Raw genomic sequence first — 24,185 nt, 5'->3', positions numbered from 1 at the left:
GTGCTCTCAGCTACGCAACTGCTACTTTAAACACAAAACATAAATATAGCTTAAAACCACTGAAGTAAAGTGAATAACATCGATGATCTGGTTCCAGTGGCACCTGTTCTTGAAGGTGATGTATTGGGAAAAAAAAGAAAGTGTAAAAATCTGATCCACCCTACAAGGGCCAGGCGGTGATGGCTAGACGACTGGGTCAGAGCGTCTCCAAAACATCAGGCAGATCTTGTGGGGTTTTTCTGGTATGCAGTGGGCAGTACCTACCAAAAGTAGTTCAAGCAAGGACAGCTGGCATCAGGGTCATGGGCGCCCAAGGCTCAGTGGGATATGAAGTCTAGGCTGCCTGGTCTGTTCCCACAGAAGAGCTACTGAAGCACAAACTGCTGTTAATGCTGGCTTAGTAATAATGTCTTGTGGAGTCCATGCCTCAACAAGTCAGAGCTTTTAAAGGTCTAAAGAACCTTCACTGGATGTAAAGGTTCTCACACTCATGTCTTAATTACAAACATGGTTCTTTATGGAAGCAAAGTGTCTTTTCTGTGTGATTTTTAAGAGTGCATGTTAACTTTACATAGCTTGTTCTGATTGGACCATTTTACACATTGTTGTCAGAGTTAACCGGGCTGATAGTCCTCAAGTAGTAACACAAGTAATAACATAATAAAAAAAAAAACATAATAATAATAATAATAATAAAAAAATTTAAAAAAAAAAAAATATATATATATATATGAAATACACTGTTTGGACAAAGGTTTTGGGACACCTGCTTATTTTTTGTTTCTTCCAAAATTAAGTGGAAGGGGTTGATCCTGCTTTTGTTGGAGTAACTTTCTCTAATGTCCAGAGGATCGCACATTGCTGTGAGGCAATTTGATAGCATTCGCCGACAAGAGAATTAGCGAGGTCAGGATGTTGGATGATCACCACCCGACCTCATGCCCAACTCTCCAGCTTATGCCAAAAGTACTAGATGGAGCACCATCCATCATTCCAGAGGACACGGTTCCACTGCTCCACAGCTCAATGCTGGGGGGCTTCTTACTCCTCTAGCTCACACATGCTATTAGTGTGGTGCCAAGAGGTTCATAACTACCTGCTCCAGAGAGTCCTGTTCTATTAGCAGTATTTCTCTACAGGGACTAGACAAGCTGTGTGTGTGTGCATTTGCACACCTGTGTCAGCAATGAGTGCAACCTAAAGTAGCTACATACATTCATTAAAAGGGGTGTCCACAAACATTTGCACATATAGTGTACTTAATTATATTAGAAAAATATTTAGCTGATGAAAAACATATATCCCAGCCCTACACTCTTAGGTAGAGGTTTCTTTAGTAAAGGCTCTATATGGAGCCGTGACAACTCAAAGAACCAGCTGGATGCTGAAATGGTTTCTTTAAGCATGTTACAAACTCGATTTCTTGGATCCAACAGGTTTACCTGAACCTCAGCTATGAAAGCAACAGCAGCAACAGCAGCAGCGGCGACGCCGGCGATCCTTCAAGCCTTCAAAGAGCGCAGTCTCAGCGGCTGAGTTCAGTGAGCAGCACCACGGCGCCCACCGAGCCTCTGCTGCCCCCATCCAACGATGTCTTTCTGGAACACGAGACCTGCTAAGAACCGTTTGGCCTTGCTCAGCACTTCAGATTAGCACCTCATACGTACACATACATATAGTGCACAGCTCAGCTCCTCTGGCTTTTCTTCTTTCGGTTTTAGCCAGAACGAACCCATCAGCCTTTCGTTCCGTATACACAAGCCTTTCCTTTCCACTGTGGTAGAATTAGTTCTAGTCCACATGCGGTTCCTTTTTTCTTCTTTTAAGAAGAGTTCATTTATCCACCTTCTGTGTTGGTTCAACACACTCAGTCTTAGCCTTGCATGGCCATCCTGTCTGTCCAGCCTGACTGCTGCTATGTATCTAAACGCAGCTGAGCACCGCTTGACTGTATTGATCCATGCAGTGTTCTAAGCGCTCAGAGAGCTGAGTTGACAGTATCTTAAAGAGTCTGCCCATTAACTGATACTTAGTGTACTAGCATCAGATAGATGACCATTAGGCGAACATCATTACAACATGCATTAACTGAGGATTATTGAGATTAATAACCAACTCTAGTGATGACATTGTCATGTAATTAGAAAATCTATTACTTTTTTTTGCAGCTACCGACTGATCATGCATTTCAGTAATTTCACAGAGGAATCGTTATTGTTTTATCTGTATAAATTACAGTTGCAAGATAATAGAAGTGAACCCTTTGGAATTAGCTGGATTTCTGCATTGATTGCTAATACAACGGTCTGATCAGTGGTCTGATCTTTCAATCTAACTAAACTTATTACACACAAACATTTCTGTACTGCTTATGTCTTTAATTGAACGCATTAAGAAACCATGCCCAGTGCAGGCTAGAAAAAGTAAGTGGAAACCTTACATATAATAACTTGCAGACCCCCGTTAGTAGCAGTCACCGGCCCCAAATGTTTTTCTGTAGCTGTAAATAAGTTTTGCACCACATTGAGGATTTTGGAGAATTTTGACCCTTTCCCCCCGTAAATCAGTTCCCATCACAGCATCTCGAAAGGGTTAAGGTCGGGACTTTGACCCAAATCTTAGTTTATCTTTGGTTTATTTGCTTTGGGTCTCGTTGCATCTTCAGCAAAGCATCCCCAAACTACAAAGGTGTTGCTGTGTTGTTCAGAGTTTTTTCTAATAGTAGCTAAAGTTTTTTGCTGTTTGTTTTGGAGGTCTTTTGTTGTTATCCCGAGGATCTTTCCACCTCTTTCAAGATTGCTAGTTGTGCATTTGGAGTAATCTTAACAGGACACACCTCCTCAGGAGAGCAACCGTCCAGAATTTGCCTTATTTGTGGATTGATGTACACCCAGGTCTTTAGCAACGCCTTCTAGCTTCATGAAAGTTCTTCTGAAAGTTCAAGCTGTCATCAAGGTTTCGTGATTAGTAAGATTTGTAGATTTGTCAGTGAGCAGGCTTTGTGTGCCTTTATTTTATTGGCAAAACACCTGTGAACCCTACACTTCCAACATCATCTGCTTAGCTGAAATACCTTTGCCAATTAGCTCCTGGGGAAAGCATTAACTCAGAGGTTCACTTACTTTTTCTAGCCTGCACTGTGGATGTTTACTCACTCAATAAAAGACATGAGTGCAACTGTGTGCTTCACTAGTTTAGCCAAGTTGTGTTTCCCTATAATTGTGATTGAGAACAATACGACCACATTTTCTTAGCAATCAATGCATAAATCCAGGGTTCAAATGGTTGATTTACATTTTCCTACAAGTGTACAACACAGTTAAAGAAGAATTTCAGACTTTTCTCAATAACAGTTAAACTGTAAAAAAAACAAAAAAAACAAAAAAACATTCAGAGTGGTTTTGTGAGGAATGCTTCAGTTCTAGAGATACTTGCAGAATTGTGGTAATCAGAACCAGACGTCTGAAGAGTTAAATGCCTCTAAAAGCTCTTCTGAGCTTAAACTTAAGGTTCACTGGTGGTTTTGGATAGTAAATAAAATGGCTGTATTTGCACTTCATACCAAACCACTCTAAATGCCTCTGATAACATAATTGTTTTAATTCCTCTGTAAAATTTAAGGCTAGTCTGGTCTTTGAATCATTAGTAGGAATGTTAACATTATTGAATCTATTTCTTTAAGAATTTTTGAATTTCAGGTTTCATGCACACTTTGTTTACGGGGACTAAACATATCCTGCGTATGTGTTACTGACTGTTTTACATTTGATGTTTTAGGCAGTTCAGAAATATGTTGCCTGCATATGGTTCCTAAAGACGAAGTATGTATGAACTCGATCAGCTACGCAAAAATCTGATGACTGTTTTATGTGTGTTGCATGTTAGCATATATGGTAGCGCTTATTTGTAGAAAAAGAAAGGAAAAAAAAAATGCAGCTACATGAAAAATTTAAAAGAGCAAAAAAACAAAAAGAAAGGGGTCATGAAATGTTTGGATGGTGTAGAAGATTTTGATTTGTAAGTCCTTGAGAATAGAACTATTTTTTTGAGTGTCAGACTGTAATGTTAAAACGAGAGGGACTCAATTCTGTACATACTTTTTTTTTTTTAAAAGCTTTAAGTGAGACGTTTTGATACAGAGTGGTTGACAATAAAATGTTGAAATGAGTGAACATAAATTCAAGACATTTAATAATTGCACACCATGTAGCCTATATATATATATAGATATATATATAGATATATATATATATATATATATATATATATATATATATATATATATATAGATAGATATATATATATATATATATATATATCTGTAGCTACGTTTTCATTCAAAAGACTTAATGACAAAAAGGGTTGTTAATTTAGTCAGATCAAAAATAAGGTTTTTAAATACAGGTGTATTTAATCTTATAATCTATGGCTACTGTATACTGTTTAACTCTAGCACTGACCGAAAAATAACACTAAAGGTAAAACCTCAAAGCTTATTTATCAGTAGTTTAAAATATTGGGAAGCCAAAACACAGAAGCTGGAAACTACTTCTACTACTACTATTTTTATAAACAAGCCTTAACTTTTGAGTTTGATGTTTGAGTAATTTTTAAGATATTCAAATATTTTCCATAATTGACCTTTTTTGTTTGACTATAATTTGTAATTTGTTCAAAAAGTCAATGGAAACGTAGCTACTAGCACCACCATGAAGGGTTGTCAACAAAAAAAGAAGTCATACATTGTCTGTTTTATTTGTCTGATTGAATGTTACCAAGAGGGGAGGCGAGGATCACTTATTGGCAAAGTGACAGAACGTACACGTACAAAACCAGAACACCATTAACCGAGACATGATCTGTGAACTGATGCTTTCAGGTTACTGAGAAATTCACAGTGATTAAGTGAGGCATGAGTTTACACTTCTGATTTCAGATGCTGATATCGCAAACGAAAAAGAAAACTTCTCTTCGAACAGCCATGTGATGCAAATTGGGAGGAATGGAGGGGGGGGTGAACTACAGTACACAGTTCAGCTCATTTTGGTGTATTGGAACATATTTAAAATGTTGTTTTCTTTCTCTAACTTTTAATTCTCGTGTTGACAGGAGAGTGTATCATGGATCACTGTACCCAAAAAAACAAACAAACAAACTTCTCTTAAAACATCTTATTCACCTCTACAAACACTGGAATATGCTCCATGCTGTATGGGCCTCTTCTGCTGGGGGGGGGAAAGGGGGAAAGTTGGATGCAGCACCACAAACATGTACATCAGAGTGTGTTCAAATGTGTCAAATTCCACAAAACATCTTTGGTGGTTAGATAATACAACGCATAAACACAACAGATAAACCAAGATCTGCTGGACAGAATGAACAGCACCTGAGGCAGCCATGCTTTAATGTTGTTTGGTTAAGACTTACTTGATATGGCCACAAAACTGACCGCTGTGAACATATAAGAAAAACAGAACATCGCAGCAGGTTGTGGGTGCCTGGCTGTATGGAAGCAACGAAGTAGCAGATGGGATCACAGTAAAGGAAAGATGCTAATCAGCTGCAGGTTCTTAGGCTACGTTCACATCACATGCCTTGTTGCTGCATGCGCACATCCACATCAGTAACGTCACAAGCATCAACAAGCACTTCCGGTGATCGGATCACGTTCAGATTTCACTTTGTTGCGAGAAACGGAAAGGCATAAACAAAGCTGGGATTGGATCATGATCGGATCGGTCACTGGATAATGCAATGCAAGAATGATGCTTCAAAGAGGACGACTGCCAGAAGTGATTGATTGACTGAATTTTACAGGACAAATATCACTTTAAACAGCTTAAAGCATAAATAAATGTTTTACTGTAAAAAACTGGATTATTCCATTAATCAGCTGTTAAAGCAACACTATGGAGAATTAGAATTCCTTGCTCCAAGGCCTTCCCTCAACAGACAGGAAGTGTAAATCGCACTTTGAGCCACCACAGCCGCCACTCTCTCAGCTTGTCCCTTTTACAGAGCAGTCACTGAAAGTGAAAAGCATGTGAACTTCTCAGCAATGCTAAACTCCCCATTACAATGCCTTTTAATCTGAAAATTTAAGGTAAAAATGTTACATAGGGTTGCTTTAATAGCCCACTGTCAGCACTTCAACCATTATCCATTTAGCCTAAAAGTCAAGTCTCGATTTCGTCTTCATAAATCTATATCTGTAACTGCTGATGCTGAGTGGTGAGAACCTAACTGTCCATTGATGCAGATGACTTGTTGTCCATTTCAAACAATTTCTTCCATTTTTTTTTTTTTTTTTTTTTACAACACATAATACATCCGGAGGAAACAAACAAAAAAAACTAACACTGGTTACCACAAGTAAAACTGTGTTTGTAATGCAGGAAAGAAAAAATCAGACCTTATCTGGTTGAAGGGGACAAGTTAGTGAAGTGTAAACAGAATCTGGCCCCAGATTTATGGTCTAGACATGAAATGCATGTTAATACATAGTGTAAACAACTTCAGGTGAAACTAATTCGCTCTAAACTGATCTTTTCTGTTCATGATTAGAGCAAGATGTACAGAAAAGGTCCATGCTTCTCACCCTTGCAACATTTACTGGCACTAACGTCAAGTTAAATGTTGGTGTCACATGAACACTTAAATGACGATTCATGCACAGTGGAAGATAAAAGAAGGGGAGGTTAATTTATAAACAAATAAAACCTATAAAAAATAAAATAAAATAAAGTATATCTGACTGCTCTCATTCAAGTCACAAGCCCATGGATTAAATATGTATATCCAATCTAGGACCACATAAAGAGAGCAGCTCAGATCTGATTGAAAAAGAGCAGATTATAAATACTGGATTTGTGCCACAAATTCAGCCCTGTGATGTGAACGTAGCCTTGGTTGGAAGTCCTGAAATCCACACACTGGGTAATCAGTTCTACTACAGTTCACAACGCATACATTTTCACATGACAGTGTTAACGGTCTATACACAGCTTTGCACTAGTCTTTTCTAAATATGAAAATAAAGTTGCTTTGGATTTCTTTTAGAAAACCTACTCAATATTATGGATTTCTGAGGTATACAGCTAGTCAGCGGGGAGCATTCTAGAATGCTAAATTACTGCAACGCAAGAACTGATTGGTTGTCGCCCGGGTTTATATATGCAGCCTCTACAGCGCTACGCTACACAAAATTGGCAAATGAAATCATCTTAAAATCAAGTCTGTGTTTATATATTTCCTCTCCGTCACACAAAAACAACGTTTGCTGTTTTTCATTTTTTTGACAAAATCTGAATCTATACTGTGTCAGAATTTCATTATAATTGGACCAATATGCTTCAAATTAACTGGAATACAATCTCTGAATGTTGACATCCATTGAAAGTTAAGGTTTCTGCCTTCTGCTGTATAGTTGACAATTTGAAGATGAAGTTTGAGTGAGAGAGACAGCTACACTACGTAATATTTAAGATTATTCAACTTTAAGTTGATGTAGAGAAACCATCTTCTCCTAATGTCAGGTTGTTTTACTTGTTTAAAAGCATTACAGATTGAAACAAGCAGAATTATCTGATAATCAGATTAGAATAATTTCTAAGCGATGCACAGACAGGGAAACTGTGGATATCCAACGTGTTTCATGTACGTGTATCTGCCACTGCTGACACGTGATACAGCACTGGGAAACCCTAGTACGTGCTCTCCCAGAAACGTGAACTTGAAACCACTTTTTTTTTTTTTAAACTCCCGCTAACGTAGCATCAGTGGAGCTCACTGGAGCTCTACACAGATAAAATCATAGTAAGATGAATAATCATAACATACTGGAGCGAGAAATATTAGGTGCATCAACTAGATTTAAGAAGTTTTCATTTGCCAAGACATCAGTTTGTCAGGGAACAGTTACGCACTTTTAATAACGCAGCACACACTTTGTGAAGACAAATCGTACCCATCCATCCATCGAGACAGTCACACACAAACAAACAAGGAAAGCACCATGCACACGTAACTTGCATTTGAGAGTTTTGAATGTCGATGCATTTTCAAAATGACTATATTTTTGAAGACTTGATTGGATCAAGAAATACAATCACATATTCGTTTTCTGAAGCTTTCCGTCTCTCACTGTATAGGTTATGGATTACCCTGGCCTCTTGCATAATTCCCACAACCAATAGGGAAGTTATAGAGAGTTAAAACACTTTTGTGTTTTTTTTTCCCCCCAAATCAGAAAAATAAAAAAATAGCTGCATATTGGCTATGCATTTAACGTGTGCACGCATACACACAAACATTCACAACCCTGCCTCTCTTTACCTCACATATACACAAAAGACAGCTCATTCCCTCAGTCCGTCAAAGAACACTAATCACAATCACAAGCAAGGGCCATTTTAGTGTGTGCAAACACAATAAGTGCTACAAAACGGGGGGGGGGGGGGGGGGGTTTCTTTTCAGAAAACACCACTTTAAAAAAAATAAAAAATACCTATGCATACCCAGGGACATATCTTTATACTTAAATCGTATGAACACCTTTGTTCAGGGGAAATAAAATAAAGGTTATTATCAAATGACTGATTGTTGGCACTTAAAAAGATACGGGGGGAATACGTCGGCCTACATGTAACACTTTCCCCCTTCTATGTTAAATGTTTAAAAAGAAGACTTCCAAAGCAAGGAAGACATTTGCAAGCTATTCTGGTTGAAAACTTAATGGAAGTCTATTTGGAACCCCAAATCAACACTAGTATCTGAGCATCTAATATTCAGGGGAAACATACAAAAAAAAGCTACATTAAAACTCTGAATCTTTCTGAACTAAGACATAGAAATCCTAAAACCAGAACTACAAGTGAAAGCTTATACTTTTCATGCAGAGTATAAAATAATCACTTCCTTATTTTGTTCCTTTACGCCTGGATATTTACATGGTATGGTACACGAATCTGTACAGGTAGTAAAGATTGAGATCTCGGATAAGACAGTTTTCCTTTCATCCAAGATCACACAAGAACTACACTCCTGAATGTTGCAGCTTAAATAAATTACAAAAAACAACAAAACAACCAATCAAACAAACAAACAAAAAAAACCCACACACAACCTTGGTTTGAAGGGTGCTACTTGTTATTGCGGTGAAATGTTTGGAGTCCTGACTGGTTGCTATGAGAACCACCTGGCAGCGTCAGATTCCACGCTGTTGCCGGAGCAATGATTCCAAGAGGTTTCTGTTACCTGACCCACAGGCATCGCCAAAAGGAAGAGAGGACTTTGTTGTTGCCAGGGCAGAAAGAGCTTGCCAGTGATGTCAATGTTAATACTGTTTTTTATATATATATATATATATATATATATATATATATATATATATATATATATATATATATATATATATATATATAAAAACAAACACAAGAGCACCAAGGGCCACGAAGTACATCTCCGTCACTGCGACTGAGTACTAGAGTTGTCAGTCCGGTGGGACGTAGGGGCCTTCTGTTGTTTTTGAGTGTGAGGTTTCAGTTGCTGCTGTTGAGGCCGTTGCTGCTGCTGCTGCGGTTGTTGTTGCTGTTGTGGTTGTTGACGTTGTTGCTGTTGCTGTGTTGTGGTGAACGGACCCTGCTGCTGAATAGGAAAAGCCTGTAGAATCAGCTGTGTAGACTGGTTGCCATGGAGAATCCGGGTGCCCTATAGAAAATAAAAATATACAGGCATTTAATTTAAGACGTGTGCTTGTTCAGTAAAAAGACTAACATTACAGTAAATACAAATATTAATATAATAAGTAGTGTTTTTATGTGCAACAATCAGCCATAACATTAAAACCACTGAAAGACAAAGTAAAAGAAACACTGATTATCCTTATCTACTGTGGCATCTGTCAAGAGGTCTCTTGACAGATGCCACAGTAGATAAGGATAATCAGTGTTTCTTTTACTTTGTCTTTCAGTGGATATATTAGGCAGCAAGTGAACAGTTAGTTCTGGAACGTGATGTGCAGGGAAAACGGTAAAAGCATAAGAATCTGAACAACTTTGACAACAACCAAACTGTGAGATCTTCACAACTGGCTCAGAGCATCTCCAAAGCATCAGGCAGGTCTTGTTGGATTTTTCTGGTATGCAGTGGTCAGTAACTACCAAAGTGTCTCAAGAAAGGACAACCTGCAAAACAGCGACTGGGTTATGGGCACCTAAGACTCACTGATGTGATCCCATCTTACAGCGAACAGGCCATAAATTACCTGCTGCTAACATTAGTCTTGGTGCCAGATGCCACATGATACCTTCAGAAGTCATACCTTCTGGAGCTCAATATTAGATACTTGTACTAATGTTATGGCAGATTGGTGAATGTTGCGTTTGTTTATACATTTTCCGTTAGTTATAAGCATCTATTTATTAAAGCTAGTTATATAGTAGTGTGTAACTGTGCATCTTCTTATGTGTATCTTTGCACATCATTATGTGAGTAATATGATACCTGTAGAAACTGCTGCTGTTGCTGTGGCTGCGTGGCCCCCTGCTGTTGAATTGTCTGCACTGCAGGTGCTTGTGTTTGCGAGTCTGACTGTGCGGCTGTCTGTGGCTGCAGGGCTATGGCCTGAGTCTGTCCCTGCTGCTGTGCAAACGGGCTGTACGCAGTCACAACTTGGCCCATAAACATTGTTGTAGGGACCATTACTGCGCCACAGGCCATTGGTGCGGTCACTAACTTTGTGACCAACTGCTGTCCTGCGGGAAACCTGAGGACATAAGAAATGTACTGTAAGAGAAAGAGACTAGTGAGATTTGTATAAGGGGAAGAAATACATTTGTGTATGTGTGTACCTGTTAATGGAAGCTCCTTGATTGACACTCTGTGACAGGGTGCTGGGTATCTGCACCACATTGGCATTGCCAGGCTGACTGATCATCATTGTGTTATACACTGGACCCCTCTAGTACAGACAGAAAAGCAGTCCAGAAGTTAAAAAACAAAAAAAAACAAATGGTCTCAAAATGCTGATTCAGCTCAATACAATTACCATAATGACGTGATATCAAGGGCAAAGAGGATAGACAAATGTTATGATGTCATCTTTAATGGATTCTCTGAACAGCAATTGTGCAAATGTCAAAGACAGACAACGGAAAAGCATTAGATCACTTGAGTACCTCAGAGTTGGGATATGGACCTTTATTGACTTTTGTAAAAAAAAAAAAAATTATAATAAAACGGTCTATTCTCCCAAGTCTGAAGCATCCATTCCCTATTTGCTCTCTCTTTATCCTTATGAATATGGAGTGATAACAACTATTCAAAATAGTTTAGAAAACTACAACAGTTTAATTCAAAACATTCATGAGTGTTTATTCAGTTCATCAGTCCATCACGCTGTAGGCATTGTTTATGCTACAATGAATGTCCATTGAGCTACTTTAGTTGCTTAATCAAGAGGACAGTTCCAAAGAATATTGTTCATTTCCTGAAACTCCACCCATTACACGATGATTACCAGATCCAGTAGATTCGCACGCATTTCCCCTTAAAACATCATCATTAGACAGCTACACACGCTTGGAGGAGAACACCAACTGCCAGTTTTGAAAGGTCAGCACTGGCCAGCATAGTGCAGAGTGATGGGAGAAGAGGAAGGGCCATTGTACTTATCCAGTGAGAACAAGGCTAATTACAAATCGCTCTGACTTCCGATCACAGGGTCTGCAGCATAGGTCCCCCCACAGGTCATTTGTATTGCCTCCTTCTTAGGGGAAATACTAAATATAATTTCATGCAGCTCGCACACTGCTACTTTCATCATGTAAAGCCATGCTTGGTGTGTCTAACCTGTGTCATGGCAGAGCCTTGTTGATTCTGTTGCTGAAAAGCTGGAGCCTGCTGTTGGGGAAGGTTGTGCTGGGTTCCACTGTGGGCTGAGCTTGTGACATTCTGGCCTTGAATTGCCACAACACCAGCTTGTGATCCCGCACCTAACACTGACGCTCCACCCACTTGAGGCACCTGCACATTTACTCCATTCCCTGACTGCGGCAGGAACATCTAGAAAAACCAAGAGTCATACTGATGTTACTACAGTGTCCAAGCTGACATTCACATTAAGAAGAGAGCATAAAGGTCACTTTTAGTCCAAGAGCAATTCATATTACATGGGTGATCTGAGCATACATCATGTTTTACAGTTACAATCAAGTAATCAAAAATAGTAAAAAAATCAAGTTATCAAATATTTCTGAAAGCAAGGTAAAACAGCACTGATCTCCTTCGAGACGGGATGTTGCATTGTTACGATTTTAGGTGCCGCAATACCTGAAGTCCTTGGCCCTGAACCTTCTGTAGCTGCTCGTGTATCTGCTTCAGTTCTTCCTGCTGCTTCTTAATGTTAGCTTCAATCATCCGCGTCCTCTGCTCCAGCTGCTCCTTCAAATGCTGCATGGCATTCAACTGTGCAGAATGCTGCCACACAGAGATAAGCAAAGACTTAACCTAGAGGCATCCACTGGAACTACACATCACTGTGTATTTTACAGCAAAGGTAGGTATAACAATTACTTAAAATTAAACTTAGTGAGGCAGAAAGCCAGAGAGAAGAACAATTAGGTTCTTTCTCACCTGTGCACTGGGTTGAAGCTGCTGCTGCTGTTGTTGGTGGTTGACTTTAGCAGGAGATGCATTCTGTGTAGTATTCTGAGAACTTGCAGTCTGTTAAACAAGCAAAAATGTTGTTGCTTCGTGTTAGAAAACATATTTTGAAACCCCCTGACATAGTAGTGGTCCAGGGAAATACATTTGTTCTACCTTTGGAAACATTTACAGCAAGATTTACAGAGAACACCATATTCTATGAAAAGACTTTGTCCCCATTTCTGGATTGCAATAAAAACGTCACCCAGATCAGTGATTCTTACCTGGCCACTGACTGAAGCGGACCGCTGTGACGTCATGTCAACAGTGGCGGGGCGAGGAGGAGTGCTCACATCCATCTGCAGCTTGGAGGGAGTGGCTGAGGCACAGAGAAGACACTGGTGAGTCATCAAAGTGCAGATAAAATGACCACTTTTTATTCATACGGGTGAGTCATTATTAAAGTGGACATGAGGATATGTGTCCTCTAGTGACCAAGACAGCTATTCAAGAACTTCAATTTTTGTTGTTGATATGATGTAAAAACTTTAAGAGTTTATTATTAAGGAGTTCTTTATTTTAACAGATGCTTATGGCTTTAACCTTCTGACAGGGGCTAGGTCTTACTTCTTATAGCATACATTTTGTAAGTACTAAAACAAAAAAGGCCTTAGAGTCAAATTTGCTTCGTGTATAAAAGACTTGGGACAAGTCATCCCACCACTGTGCAAATGTGTAGAAGAGCAAGGCTTACAGGTACACGTGCTGTCAGACACCGCTGTGTGTGAGGACTTGCGGGAGCTCCGCGAGGAGGTGGATGGTGTGCGGCTGTGATCAAAACGTTCCAGCGCTTCCTTCAGGCTGGAAGTATTTAATTGAGACTCTAAGCCAGAGTCCTGTGACTGCTAAACAGAGAAAAAGAAATACACTTTAAAATCTGTACAGTGAAGCGTTCTCACAATGTGTGCATTGTGTATGGCCAGAGGTCTGAGTTTTAGAGGTTTCTTACCTTGTCTGCTATAAGCTCAGGAGGAGACTCCTCAATTCCCATCTCCCTTCTCTGCTCTGCTCGCACTTCAGCGTAACTGCCATAAGAAAGGAAGGAAAGTGATAGAGGACTAGACTTTGTTGACATATTATGGAAGCTATGGAAAATTCAAAAGCACATAATTTTAGCTACCACATAACTCAATACTTTGGGTCCAACAGAAAAGAAAACTTCCACCTAACCATTCACAGACCAAACACCAAAACTAGTTTTGAAAAGCCACCTGACTCAACATGTCTAACATGTACAGATACTGCATTAGAAAACTTGATTATCATTACCAATTATGTTTAATGATTATTATTAATGATAATGGATACAAATCAAGAAAGGTAAAAATATATACATGATGATGTAATTTAAAAATTAAATCTGTTGCAAGTTACAGGTGGTATACTGCATGGACAAATGTTTTGGGACACCTGCTCACTTATGGTTTCTTCTAATATCATGGGTCCCACACACACAGAGACAGGATTTCTGTATATATCTTTTGGTTGTGTGCAAAATTTACCTGACAACAGTGTGTGTGCAGACGATGAACTCAGGTCGTGAGTTCCACTGATGGTAGGTAATGTAGTAGTGAGTCTGGAGCCAGATCCACTGCTGGCCTTTTGTGAGGAACCGATAATAACAAGACTTTCCTTTCCCAAACTGCATCACTGCAGAGAGACAGACAGTGAAATTCCATTAACCTTTGTGTAAACAGCACAAAATTATACTGTAACAACTGTAAATGTATATTGATTTCCCATAGAAAATGTATATGGTAGGCATCAGATTTTCTGATTACAGCAATCATTTGTACTCATTTAATAATCACCCTTTTTTATTTGCAAATAATAAACAGTGTTCTAATTGGTTGCAGCTGCATTTAATGTAGTAGCAAATGTAGGGGCGTCCTAACTTTTTCTTCTCAAGAAATCTGCATTTCTATTAACATTTTACAAATGTTCTTTGGATAAGTTTATTACCTGCATCTCTCAATATTGTTAAAAGAAAGATGTCCATATTTTTAAATGTGTTAAAAAGACAAAAAGGTTTTAATGGGGTGTTTTCAGGACACACAAACACACAAACTAAAACACACAAACACACACACGTAGCAGTTGCATTACTCACAATGCTCATGGCATTTAGCCAGCGACTCCAGATCATCTACATGATAGTAGTCATATCCAGATGTCCCCAGCACCTCAAAGGGCAGATAGCCTATGATGGGAGGAGCTCTGTAAGAGTGAATGGAATAGAATGAAAATATCAGCATGACAAGCATGTTGAAACGTATTAGAAGGGTTAGGGGTGTAACAGTATACAAAACTTCCCGGTTCAACTTGTATTCACTTTAACTTAGTACCCTGTTCTTTTATAAAACAATAAGACAATGACCCTTACTTGTCTTACCTGTATTCAGCTCTGATCTAATCAACACATCAATACAGTTCACTAATGTTTAGACGAGGTTTGATTAAACTTGTTCTGATGTGTGTTGTTCAGGGCTGGATTTCCCACAACACAAATTAAATATCATTGTGAAATAATAAAGCGAGCCTCACAAGTAAAACCCTCCCTGCCATTTAAGATGATCTTAATACTATGAAGCTATTAAGAAACTGAGCATGTCAGGTCACCATTACGGTCAGTGTTGGTTTCACTGGTGTGTTACTGGGTAATAATCAGTTGCTGCAGACAGATGGGATCGTTTCTGAGCACGCCATTTACAGAGTTCACGACTTCTCAATGCATCCCCTGCACGTGTGGCTGTGCGTGTTGAGCTGATTACTTCTAACAGGAGCGCACTGGATGTGCAGTAAATCAGTTAGTGGGTGGAACTTGCGGTTCTGCGTAACATTAATAAATTTTAATCACATACCTATAAGTTACAGCATTTCATGTAGTCCCTATGGGACTGTGCACACCAAAGTGCGACCCCTGTACCTTGACGATTCGGTATAAATACACGTAATGTTAAACCCCTGGTAGAAGTACAACGACTTGGAAGAGGAGGAGAGGAGAGAGGAGACGGGGTGTAAAATGGATACAGCAAGATTTTTACCTGTGGTCCAACAGAAGAAATTTCCACTCTAGACTGTGCCGAGAAGTAAACTCTTCATTGGGCTCTTCCACTGTACACATCTCCTACAGACAACGAAAGGTAATCAATAGAGTTAAGCGAGAACTCTTTAAACAGATCACAGACAGTCAATCAATGAGCAACACAAGCCAATCAAACATCCACTGTGGACATTCTATAGATTAACAGTAATCAATGCTCCATACCTGTCAACATCTCTCTAAAGCACTAATAATCAACTCAATTTACTGAAGACTGAACCAAACTATGACTTTAAGGCCTATGACCTCATTTACTAGTCATCATGCTCAATCCAATACTACCCAAAAGTATTCAGAGCAAAACAATGGGCACTTTGGAATACATGTAGGAAACAGAACAAAGTTTTAGGACATCTGACATTGAGTTTATACTGCTGTTTTGGTAGTAACTGATGTGGGGATTTGACTGCATTCAGCAACAAGAGCTTTGGTGAGTTCAGGATGTTGCATGATCACCACACCACACCCAAAGGTATTGGATGAAGCATCATCCATCATTCCAGAGAGCACAGTTCCACTGCTTCACAGGCAAATGCTACTCTAGGCCGCACCTAGATTAAGGCATTAGTTCATATCTGCTCCAGAGTCTCCTATTCTATTGGCAATACTTCTCTACAGTGAGTGGACAAGCTGTGTGTGCTTTTAAAGACGTGTAGAACAGAATACACAATAAAACAGAGCAACTTGCTTTGATAAACTGTGGCTTGGCTAGCCGTACAGTTGCCACAAAACACACTTGGTCATCAAAAGCGGGGCGTAATGACCTCTGAAGTACCCCTTCTAGGCCATTACGGGTTGTACGAGGCACTGAAAGAGAAAAAAAAAAAAAAAAGAGAGGGGGCTGGTTATTACCTGGGTGTTAACTAGACTTTTAATACATTCACTGAAATTAAGTCACATCTTCAATACACAAAACCACTCACTGTTGCTAAGTGCTTTGAAGTTACCGATGAATTTCACATATTCGTACACAGGAGGCTCTTTGGGGTCCATCGAACCTCTCAGCATATGACAGCAGAACTCCAGCTGGTTTTTCGCTGAAAAATCACAAAAGAACATTAGTTCAGCATCATAGTACATGCATACTCTTGAGGAATTAAAAATCATTTTTAAAGTTCTTCTATTGCCCTTTCATATAATAAGAAACTGCTCCAGATGGACACACTTGCACATGCTAACGTCAACTTCTATTAAATAGAAAATAAGTACATTTACACATACATGGGCATAATAGTCAGTGAATAAGCTGGATGTTTTCAGCACTTACTCTTAAGGTACTCCGGGCTGATGTTCTCACATTCTGGGTGAGAAGACAGAGCTTTGTATACGTCTGCATGCTCTCCGACAGGAAGGAAGTTTAACAGGTTCTGATCCACCAAGTCTGACTAAAACCAATGGGCAGACAGTATGCGTTACTGACACTATCCACTTCCTCACATACACATACCCATACCCATAATGCTCTGTAGATTATACCATAGAATAACCTAGTAATTCAGTATTACCCATCTGTAATATAAATTCCATAATATAAAAACAGTCACATGAAATTAAATTAGTTAGAATTATCCAAGCAAGCGTATTAAGGAGATCTTCAGGACTTAAAACTGACCAACAGCACATTTCATTAGAGAGTATCATTAGTCCTGTTTAATTAGATGAAGTGCAGCAGATTCTGAATATAAATCACTGTACTAAGTATGGGAGAGTTTTCAAATGGCAGTTTTTAAGACTCACAGCGATGAAAATTGTGCATTGTGAAACTGTCTTTACTGTCTTTAAATATCCGATCATATCACCCACCCCTAGAGTCACACTTCCCTAGTATCTATTCAACTGTACAGCAAAAACATTTCTCACCACATCTGAGAAACTACAAGTACTTGACACGCAAGTGATTTTTTTTTTATTAGAATACCAGCAAAAAGCCCCTCAACTTCCTTAAAGCTCCACAGTACATTATTTACTTAAACAGCAAGGTCTATGCATGAACAGAACAAATTTAGACAAAACAAGCATTCTTCCTATTCAGCTCCCAATAGCACTGCAAACTCATGATTACTTTGCAAATGTGTATCTTTGAGCATGCAGGCACAGAGAAAAATCACACTTACAGGTAGGTGCCCGAGCAAAGACGTGACACTTTCAGAGACATAGATGACGTTCCCATCTGTCAGTATAGCCAGGAAGAACCCATCCAGTGCCTAGAAAACAGAAAGAGGAGGATGTTGATGTTTTGTCATCATATCATTGTGGGTTGCACACAGTCTAAAAACGTAACACACATACAGCTGTGAATCTCACCTCCAACATGAGCTGCGTGAACTCCTCGTTGCTAAGAAAGGGGGGTTTCCAGTCCTGTCTGATCTCGTTTGACTCTGACTGTGCTGCAATTTCTAAAACAATTACACGCATCAGCTTTGGTCATGGGGCAAATTTTGTTTCCTTTGGTCAGCAATTTACATTGGTAGCGGATCACAAAAGCATGGTTTGGATGGATTTGGATCACAGAGTGGATGGATGTATTAGTGACCTATTTTTATATAGTCTGAACTGATATGATTGTAATAGTGGCTTTTTTCGTGGTTGGGTGGAGCAATTGCCTCTCTAATGCTCTCTCATTTCCTGTCATTCTGAAGTTGACTTGAAGATTTCTCTGTTTTACACTCCATATGAGACTCCTACGCCACAACACTGCTCTCCACTCATATTTTAACAGTGTTCCATAGTTACTACATACAGGATCGATTTACAGACCCAGCCCAGAGCTCTCATTGTTCTACAATTAAGGACTGAGATGTTTGCTCAATATCTCCGTTTTGCCTCTTCCACTTTAATTCCATCTCCGAGGCTGTTTACACTATGCAACAACATGTGAATTTAAAGTAATAGGATCTCATTTAGATTTCTTTTTAATGCATTGAAAACCAGGTGCAACACACACCAAGAATGCACTGTGGATTACAATCATATCTTAGTTTGTGTGTCACAGACAGATAGGACAAAATGTTCATATTGGACCACGTGTGTGTGTGTGTGTGGGTTACCTTTATGCTTGTGCAGGTAGTCGATACTTTTCTGCAGGATGGTTGACTTGTCCATCTTGCGGGTGTTGCCAGGCAACATGGTGCCCAGTTCTTTGATGAGGACATTGAACTGGTCCCTCCTTCTCTTCTCTGATTTATTTCGAGAAACTCTGAATAGGCCAAAATATAAGTCAGCACTTTATTGCAAATCAAATGCAAACACTCACAGTGTTTTAGAGGAAATACAAGAACTGATTTTCTTACCGTTTGGCCTTATCCCGTTCATCTTCCTCCATCAAACCATCAAAAATGCTGCCATCATCCCTGTGGCCAATTTTTTGAAAAACGAAAACACCACCAACTTTAAATATTGTGCATGTGTGATCACCTTCACAGTCCTACAAGAACTATGTGAGGCAGAAGACATTATAAATGCAGACAAATATTGAATGTAAATTCACATGTAATAACACTGTGTGAATGTTATTCTACCCAACTAAATCTTTAGCATGATCAATCTAACACCAACAAATAAAGCTTAACTCAAAACTAAAAATATGAGGAAGAGAAAGAGAGAGAAAATGCAAAGTTCAACTATACTGTTATAAATAGGCTATGACTGAAGACATGTGACTGAAAAGCGCAGAAAGTGCAAGCTTAAAGTAGACGTTTACTATGGCATACAAAGCGCCAGTATAAGACTGTGTGCACATGCAGACACGTGCTTAAAAGAAAGCAAGTAGAAAACATCCAAGCATATTCCTCTGAATGAAACAATTCAATCAAACCACTCAGAACTCTATTGTACAGCACTGTGTTTTAATCAGACATGATCTACTACTCTCTACACTGAGCACCAGCATTACTAAATTAGGTGCAGGCAATGATCCTGAAACTGATGCTGCACGCTTTCACTGCAATTTGTACTGAGTATAGAAGCCTGACAGGAATTCACTCCATGATAAAACATGTTTTGCGTATAATGTCTGTTTGTACTTCATTTAATTTGTCTGCCGCACTACTATGCACAAATATTTTATAGAAAACGAATGTGCAAAATGACATTTAGACTAACTATTAGAGATAGCAGCCCATAGATTTTTGAACATACCACTTCACAAAGTAGGCTACCACACTCAAAACTGCTCTATTATTTTAGACTTAATTCAAATTACAGGATCTATTATTTTTCTCCCTCTGAGATCCCATTCTGTGTTTTTCTGCTGATGTCAGCCTCACAACGATACCTGATAGCCATCTCTACTTACTCTAGGGCTACTGTGAAAGATTAAATGATGCAAAGACCAGCGCTATATGAGACCAATAACAGTGGCTGTCTACAGTACCTGAGTGGGCCCATGATTGCATGTCACACATACCTGTCTATAGAGCTCATGGTGATGATGTTTCATGGGTCAGTCTGCGCAAAAAACACTTCGGGAAGCATCGGGAAGACATTTGAAGAACATGTGTCAGAGAGCCTGCAAAAACAAAAAAGAAAACCACAAACGTCAAGCTTTCATTTTGTTTCTTGTTTTTTCTTTTCCTTCCGAAATCAAGTGTATTTCACTGTTGCTATGAGAGCCTAAATTCTGGGAAGACTTTGTTAGGTATGCAATGATGAGAACACAGAACACAGTTCCCCTTTAGCCCACTTTATTGTGCATGGTTACTCATGTGCAGCTGCTCCAGAGCATCCCTCTCTATGGTAGTTATACAAGCTGTGTGAGCAGCTGAACAACTGTCAGCAATTCTCTAATAAGAAAGTGTCTCTGAATATGTTGACATATCAGCATATTTCTGTGTATTGCACAGTTCAAAGGTGAAAAAGAAAAGGAGACAAACATAAATATTTGGTGACCCCAAGAGATTTGAACTTCTTCCAAGGTAGACGCAGACCCTAATTAGTCGGATAGGGCATTCGTCTATAGGAAAGACGAGGTGATGCGAACAACAATCAGCAGCCACTGCCCTTCAAGCAGCTGTGTAGCACAAAGCAGAAGGTGGCTATAAGAAAACAGCAATATATTTTTAGGTAGCCGTTTGTTTGTAGCTGCTTGTTAGATTGCTATAAAGGCAAATCAAACTGTTTGCTTGACAACAAGGGCTCTTCAGTAAGGGATCTTTAGCAGGATCTGGAGTGGTGGTGAACTATTCTACTGTGCAGCGGCAACTGTACAAATATGAATGGGAGAGGAACACCGTCTCCATATCCAAGAAAGCACATCAAAGAACATTTTTCTTGAAACGGCTCAAGAAATTCAACCTGCCGCAGAGCCTGATGATCCAGTTCTACACAGCGATCATCAAGTCCATCCTCACATCATCTATAACCATCTGGTTTGGTTCCTCCACCTCCCAAGAACGAGCAAAACTCCAGTGCATCATCAGGACAGCAGAGAGGATCAATGGATGTAATCTGCCAACGCTTCAGAAGATCTGCTATACAAGGGCGACGGAGCTTGCTGGCAAAATTACAGCTGACCCCTCTCATCCTGGACATCGCCTCTTCGAGACACTCCCCTCTGGTAGAAGACTGAGTACCATCAAAATCAGCACAACACGCCAGAGTAGCGCTCCTCAACCACAGTGGACACCTCACACTTTAGTCTATAAACCTAATCTATAACTGAACTGAGCTTCCAAATTTCACTGAACCTAACCAGGTTTAACTGCAACACAGTACTGCTACATAACACTATGATTATTTGCACAGCTGTACAGATGTTTATATCTGTAACCTTTATGTACAGATTTTTACATCTCTCTTTGCTCCATCAGCTCTTTCAAATTAAAGTGCTAAAAGTAATACTGTATTTATTGTTGCGTGTACGTTTCTCTCTTAGTGTTATAGATGTTAACAGTTTGTGTGCTTGCTAAATGTCATACTGAGTCATGGAAAATCGTTACTGCATCATCACCACATAATTCAGCATCAGGAAACCCTTTAACAATCCTAATGCATTTTGGAAACCAGTCCTGTGTTCTAAGTTACAGTGACATATTTGGACCCAACAAGCAAAGGTATGGAGAAAACAAAAAGAACGGGTGCAGAATGGGTGCAAAGGCCTGTGTTGCCGCCAGGTATGGGCAACATTTCACTGGTGAGGTAGGGTAGACTAGATTTAATGGATTGCCAGCAAATTCTTAAAGGCTCTGCCATGGCCCTCACAGTCCCCCAACCTTTCACTGAAAACCTGTGGTTGTGCGTGCAAGCCTTTTGTATCGTACAGTAGGTAAAAGCAACCCAAAAAAAGAACTTAAGTTAACTGACCATGCAGGGTGCCCAAACTTTGCTTCAGGGTCTTTTCCTTTTGAAACTGTAAAAGATGGAAATCTTTACTAATAATAATAATAATTTATTAAGTTCTGTTATCGCAATACACAACAATGCTTTTCTAAGCATATGGAGGATATTGCAAATGTTTAAAGAACACAGATCAACTGTGCATTTCATTATAAACAGTGTAATTACACTGGTTTAATTAGACGAAGAGATGTTGAAGGAAAAAGAAAACTGTACTCAGTATGTGAGAGTACTTGAATAGTAGATTTAATGTAGATGTATTTGGTCTGATTTCATGTATTGTGATTAATATATCGCACATCGTGAAAATGTGTTTGAAAATAACATGATGTACTATTTTGCCATATCGCCCTGCCCTACTTAAAATATTAAATTAATGTAATTAATTCAGGACATCTTCTACTCGCTTAGGTATTGACTGCAAAATATTTTGACCAGGGATGCCCAAACTGCATGCAACTGTACTTCTATAAGAATCTACAATGCGTCTGCCTCAGTAGAAGAGTCCTGTGGCACTGTATAACAATGCAGTGTCCTGCGATGCAGATATTGTAACGCAGCAGCTCAGCATCATCAAACCAGCATGACCTCCCGAGATAATGCCGAGATGTGCCGTCCAGGCAGCAGAGAGGGTGAAGGGCCTTACTCAGGGGCCCCAACAGTGGCAGCTTACAGAACCCAGGGTATCGAACCCACAACCCTGTCATCCATAGCCCTCTGCTCTAGCTCTCTGAGTGACCCAAGGCGTTTCACCTCAACATACCACAGCACTGATGTGTTTATTTTGGTGGGTGTAGGTGGGCTGTGATCCCTCACCTTGAGCCGTTTCTGTGAATCTGCAGCGCCAGGTTAGCTGAGGTCAGTGCCGAAAGGTCAAGTACTGACCACTTTGGGCGAGGTGCCACATAGCCGCGCTTTCGGACACGGGGAAGCGCCTGGATAACCGGAAGGAGAGGAAGGGTGTTAGGGTTCATTTGGACGTGCTGGACAGTCACAGCGCAGTGTGTTGTCTCGGCTCAGCTTCAACACCACCACCACCACCACCACCACCTCCACCAGCTCAACCCGACCTCCATCCACGCACAGCGCCGAGCAGGCGGAGGCTTCCTTCATAGCTAGCTAGCGCTACCCTGTCTCGCGCACTGCACGAGGCTATCGGCTGAACTGACTCGGTTCCGTTAAATGAACAAGAAATGTCCAAAACTACAAGACCTCGGCGGACACACACACACACTCACACACACACACTCCCTCTCTCAAGCGTACTTACACAGGCTCACAGGGGTCGCAGCTCCCTCGCTACACGCTGAATGTGGGTCAACGGGCCTACTCGCTACGGAAGCTCCTTGCTGGAGCCGGACTGTTGACTCTTCCCGCCGGGCCGCTCCTAAAATGTCTTCGTTTCAACCCCGTCCTCCTTCGCCGTGTCTCGCCGATAGGTTACGGTCCACTCCAGCGCTCAAAAGACTATCAAAACCCAGAGCTGGAGGCAGAAAAACACAACACGGGGCCTAACCTACTTCGTACGCTGTTGCTTAGGAGTTGCGGTCATGCGCATTCCGGTTCTGGGGGGGTGCACTATTTCGCGAGTGCCCCGCTGCGCCGTGGCGTGGATGAGGATAACATGGGGTTCGGTGTCCAGGTTTCCATGCTATTCAGCGCTTCTACCAAACAAATTGACTTAAATAGCATATTTTATGACTTCAGCAACACGCAAAACTCCAACACGCTGCTTGTTCTGGGTCTAATGTGTTTCAATCTAAAACATAAACATAAAGAAAGAAAATGGCTAACCGAGCTTTCGTCTGTAACACAGACACGTCACATGTTTAGGGAGTTTTATGGGTCCAAAGTTTGGCAGGTAATTGAATGCAAGTTAAGTGAGTGTAATAAACAGTCTCATGGAGGTCACTTGAGGAGTGCGACGTGCAAACGTTTAGCCAGGGCTAAGTCCAGTGCTACACTGACCCCAGATTAGCGACGTCCAGCTCAAGAACGAATCGGTTCTTTGTCCAGGCCCTCCTATAACACACCGCTCGAACCG

General features: G+C 40.2%; 2 protein-coding genes across 4 annotated transcripts in view; one reads left to right on the top strand and one right to left on the bottom strand.

Annotated features, from left to right (window-relative positions):
* kitb (KIT proto-oncogene, receptor tyrosine kinase b) overlaps positions 1-4,162 on the top strand; it is a 34,106-nt gene extending 29,944 nt beyond the window's left edge. Inside the window, exon 21 of the mRNA XM_072669754.1 lies at positions 1,437-4,162. Coding sequence (XP_072525855.1) covers positions 1,437-1,619 — 183 coding nt within the window. The 3' untranslated portion in view covers positions 1,620-4,162. The remainder of the gene's footprint in view (positions 1-1,436) is intronic.
* Positions 4,163-4,732: 570 nt separating this feature from the next.
* On the bottom strand, positions 4,733-23,797 carry clockb (clock circadian regulator b). Of its 3 annotated transcripts, none has more exons than XM_072669578.1 (22): positions 23,412-23,797; positions 22,958-23,076; positions 20,214-20,315; positions 19,099-19,158; positions 18,856-19,004; positions 18,113-18,204; positions 17,923-18,012; positions 17,076-17,193; positions 16,732-16,845; positions 16,497-16,615; positions 15,750-15,832; positions 14,816-14,922; positions 14,208-14,355; positions 13,655-13,730; positions 13,400-13,550; positions 12,930-13,024; positions 12,634-12,723; positions 12,331-12,477; positions 11,851-12,063; positions 10,851-10,960; positions 10,504-10,765; positions 4,733-9,708 (listed from the first exon to the last, which is right to left on the bottom strand). In XM_072669578.1, the coding sequence occupies exons 3-22, from the start codon at positions 20,228-20,230 to the stop codon at positions 9,466-9,468; spliced, it is 2,484 nt and encodes an 827-aa protein (XP_072525679.1). In that variant the 5' UTR covers positions 20,231-20,315; positions 22,958-23,076; positions 23,412-23,797; the 3' UTR covers positions 4,733-9,465. The 3 variants fall into 3 exon arrangements, with proteins under 3 accessions (XP_072525679.1, XP_072525680.1, XP_072525682.1); XM_072669581.1 differs by lacking the exon at positions 4,733-9,708 and adding an exon at positions 9,973-10,184; XM_072669579.1 differs by lacking the exon at positions 22,958-23,076.
* Between the last annotated feature and the right edge of the window lie 388 nt (positions 23,798-24,185).

This window comes from Salminus brasiliensis, chromosome 24 (genome assembly GCF_030463535.1).
Source record: "Salminus brasiliensis chromosome 24, fSalBra1.hap2, whole genome shotgun sequence".
Classification (NCBI taxonomy): Eukaryota; Metazoa; Chordata; class Actinopteri; order Characiformes; family Bryconidae; genus Salminus; species Salminus brasiliensis.
Note: the sequence above shows the minus strand (reverse complement) of the source record. Positions and strands in the feature narration are given on the sequence as shown.